General features: G+C 32.5%; 1 protein-coding gene across 1 annotated transcript; it reads right to left on the bottom strand.

Moving 5' to 3' along the window:
* Positions 1-2,266: 2,266 nt before the first annotated feature.
* Positions 2,267-4,310, bottom strand: LOC130826312 (ABC transporter G family member 8). Its single transcript, XM_057691933.1, has one exon. The coding sequence runs from the start codon at positions 4,146-4,148 to the stop codon at positions 2,349-2,351; it is 1,800 nt and encodes a 599-aa protein (XP_057547916.1). The 5' UTR covers positions 4,149-4,310; the 3' UTR covers positions 2,267-2,348.

The raw sequence follows: 4,310 nt of genomic DNA, 5'->3' as shown, positions 1-4,310 counted from the left end.
CATTAGGTTCGGGCACTTTCCATTATTGTTTACATGACGGTTACAAAAATCAACCATAGTTAGCTAGTTCACTTTTCCCATAATCGGGTATCATTCGATTCAGGTAAAAATCAATTCCTGCTATCGGTTCAATACACCTAAAAACAAAGATATTTTCAGGTCGTATAAATTTTGTACACCTGTAGGCACCACAATATCTCTAATTGATGGCAAAGCTATGCTATCTCACATCTCTTTTTTTACAAATGATGGTAAACTGTTTGGAAAGATTTACATTGCTGGAAACTAAGTTCACGTGAAGCAGTTGAAGATGTGCATCCCGTGAATGTTTTTTTCCCTTGGGTTTCATGTGCAACCAAACACTGATAAAGCAGCTAAAACAATACTCACCATTATTATAATTATCTCAAAGAGTACTTCATATATTATACTAGCTAGTAAATACTAATACTCCCTCCCATTCTCTACTTGTTCCATTTGGTTTGGCATATTTGCCAATGCGCGTTTTTAATTTTAAATATATCTAATTATTCTTGAGTAAAAATTATAAAAAATTAATATTAATAAAATTTACAACAAGATGAATTAAACAAAATCTCATATGACTATGTGATTATGAACAAATCACGTAATAAAAATGATTAATAAATAGTGTTGAAAAACCAAATAGCACAGGTAAAACGAATAGGGCGGAGTATTTCAGTGGACAAAGACAAGACCTTAAATAGAATGACGAGATTAAATAGACAAACTAGTTTGGATGATTATACTGCTTTTCATTTTGGATATATTTGATAATGACCCGTGAACATCTTTTTTCTTGATCAAATTCTTGTGCTGAAATTCAACGTTTCTACCATTACCACAAAATAAGACTCCCCACGTGGCATGTTACCCTTCTAATAATTGCGTCAAGGAATTTTTTTTTAACTGGACAAATATATATTATATAAAAAGAAACATCGGATATTATTAAGTAAAAAACCCCAAGAGGTCAAGGAGCTTATAATCCAATTATGAGCTTAAGTGGATAGGTATTGTTCAAGATATATTGTATACTTAATTATGTCTCTTTATACGAGAGCTTTTCGAGTTAAAAGTGTGAAAGTAGCACATGATATTCTCGTAATATCTAATACTAAATATTTCATTTATGATAAAGAATAAAAAATATTTAAACTCGTAACTTTTTATCACATTGACTTTTAATATCAAGTTAAGGAACCAGTTCAACCATAAAAGTATGCTCATGGTTGTGTGACAAGATATATTGTGTAATCTATCAAATTGTTTGGTTCCATTTTAAGGGAATTGCACTATTCCCCGGCCGTAATCCAATTCGGAAATAAGTTTTTTTTTTTTTTTTTTTTTTTTTTTTTTTTTTGGATTCGAAAGTCAATTAAACTCTCACTTATCAAATCATGTGCTATTACATATAATTCAAGACTTTGTTGGTTGGATATTAGAAAATGTGTTGTGATGAATAATAATGTATCTCTATGTTTCATTGACATTACTTATAATAAAAATATATTCTCACCATAACTTTTCTCTTTATATTATTTCCGGAACAATATTAAAGTTACAGAAACAGTAGTTATTCTTTCAAAGGAAAGGTATTAGTTTAGTCAAATATACAACAACATGAGCATTTCGATTGAAATATAGTTATTAGTTATAGTCGTATATGGATCATAGTGAAGTTGGGCGACAAGCTTGGCAACAAAACCCTTTGTCGGCAGCAGTTTTTAACTCTTATGCTAAAAATAAACGTGGTAATTGTTACTAAATTTTTTATTTAGACAATAATTTTTGTATATGCATAACTTTAAATAATTATTTTTTAATATTTATAATATTTAAAATCTTGTAATATATGTATTTTAACTAATGATTAATTTCATTTTTAAATTTTAATTTAATTATAATAATCTTGTGTTTTATTTTTGATTAATTATTATTATTATTATTAAATTATTATTATTATTATTATTATTATTATTATTATTATTATTTAATACAATTGACAAATATTCAATTTTTTTTTATAAAACCAAGGATTATGTTAACGACAAAGAAAGTAACAAACATTGAGTTTTGTCACCACGCTACAATTTTCGCGACAAAATTGTACAAAATGCTCTTTGTGATAAATTATGCGACAAAAAGCGTTTGTCACTTTTTATTTTTTATTTTATAGCGTCATGTACTCATACTGATCAATATGAATGTGAAATATAGGAAATGGAAATAACACAAAATTTAGATTTACAAAATCACAATAATTAGAGCGTTGAATTATTGGTTCATATTGAAATGAACATTATATGTTAATCATGCATTGAACATCACTTTTTAGACCTAGAAACCCTTCTAATCAAAACCAACAAACAAAGCACCCTATAAAGCACAAAGAACCCAAGTAAAACATAAACATTATTCCACCTTTGACCCTCATGTAACCCTCTTTTTTCCAACACATCATGTCCCGTCACCTTGCAACTTTTACTCCCTTCATACCATACCAAACATTTTGTCACAAGACAAGAATACTCATTTATAAGCAAAGCATCTAGTGCATACTTATACATTGATAAGTAATGCATAAAAACCCAATACTTAGGCATACTTTCCTTACCAATAAAGTAACCGGAAAAGAGAAAGAATCCGGCGAGGAGCACCGTCACCAACGACGTCCCGGCTATGTATGTGGGGGCCACCGAGCTTAGGAAAAGGACAAAAGAGTTTGCCATTAGGACAATAACCCAAATCACAAGGACAAAATACCCAAAAGACACCCAACTTGTACAAAGCCCCACAAGAAAGTATACTGAAATTGAGTAAATTATTGAAATAACCAACAAATAAGGGAGAAAAACAAGGGTATTTGCTATAAGATATGAAGATACCCTATAAACTCCACTAGAAGTTTCCCTTAGTAAGATTGGCCTTTCATTAATAAAAATTGGTAGGGTTTCAGTTGTAGAAGAAAGAAGAAATGTAAGAGTAAATGCAAAAAGACCTAATCTTTTTTGTATCCCTTCTTTATTATACCCAATATTGATATAAATAGTCCCTAAAACAAGACCCACAATAAGTGCTTCCAAAGTATTTGTTAAAAGAAGTTGCTTTGTTCTATAAATAATTTTCCAGAACCTTCTAGAAAGTGTAAGAATCTCATGTACCCTTGAACTCTTATACTTAATCTTCTCTCTTTTCTCGATCATAGTATTATGATCATTTGAAGTATGAGTAAGAGAAGGAGGAACAGGAAGTTGGTTAAGTATTTCCATGGCATATTCTAGAGCATTAAGTTGAGGAGGAACATTAAATCCATTAAAATTTAAGTGATTTTGTAAAGAAGATAAACTTCCATGGTGTAAAACTCTTCCTTTAGATAATAAAAGTACTTGATCAATGGTAGAAAGGATCTTAAAACTTGGTTGATGAATGGATACTACAATTGTTCTATGCCTTAAAATGGATATGGATTTTAGGGTTTGCATGACATTGAAAGCGGACCCGCTATCCAGACCCGAAGTGGGTTCATCTAGAAGGAGAATTCCCGGGTCGTGTAATAGGCTAAGTCCTATTGAGACCCTTCTTTTTTCTCCTCCTGATAAGCCTTTTTCACAAAAAGTGTTGGATAAATGCCCTAATTTAAGCTCTTCTAGGAGGGTAGAGATGATATTCGAGATGTCTTTTGAGGATGATTTGTGGAAAAGGAGATGGGCAGTGAAGGAAAAGGTTTCATAGACAGTGAGGAAGGGAAGGCAGGCATCATGTTGAGGGACATAAGCTGATAGTTTTCGATAGGAGGAAGGGGAAATTGGGTGGGAGTTGAGGAAGAGTGTGCCTGAAGTTGGGGATGTTCGGGCGGCGAGGATGTCGAGGAGGGTGGATTTGCCTGCCCCACTCGGTCCAACGATGGCGAGGATTTGAGAGGGGTAGGCGGTTAAGGAGACGTCTTGGAGAATGTAGGTTGGTGATGTTGATGTGCAATGTTTGAATAGGAAGATTGGTGTGAAGGAGGAAGTTGTGGTGGTGTTTGTTGTGGTTTTAGTGTAGGAGATTGAAGTTGCGGTTAGTTTATAGGTTTTGGGTGGTGGAGGTGGTGGTGGTGATGGAGTAGGTTTAGGTTGTTCCATGGGGATGGTTTGAGTTAAGGTTTGTGAAAAGGGAGGAACCCTTTCATTTGAGATTTGGATGGAATTTAAGTGGCAAATTGATGGAATATATAATTGGAGTTCAAGTGGTTTTGTAGTACTGGCATACTACTTCTGTTATATTATATTTGTTATTGATAGTAA

Source organism: Amaranthus tricolor, chromosome 10, assembly GCF_026212465.1.
Source record: "Amaranthus tricolor cultivar Red isolate AtriRed21 chromosome 10, ASM2621246v1, whole genome shotgun sequence".
Lineage (NCBI taxonomy): Eukaryota > Viridiplantae > Streptophyta > Magnoliopsida > Caryophyllales > Amaranthaceae > Amaranthus > Amaranthus tricolor.
This window is presented reverse-complemented; position numbering and strand designations above follow the sequence as displayed.

Bases quoted from the DNA above. Each gene is read 5' to 3' on its own strand.
- LOC130826312 (XM_057691933.1), bottom strand. From the start codon at position 4,148: ATGGAACAACCTAAACCTACTCCATCACCACCACCACCTCCACCACCC.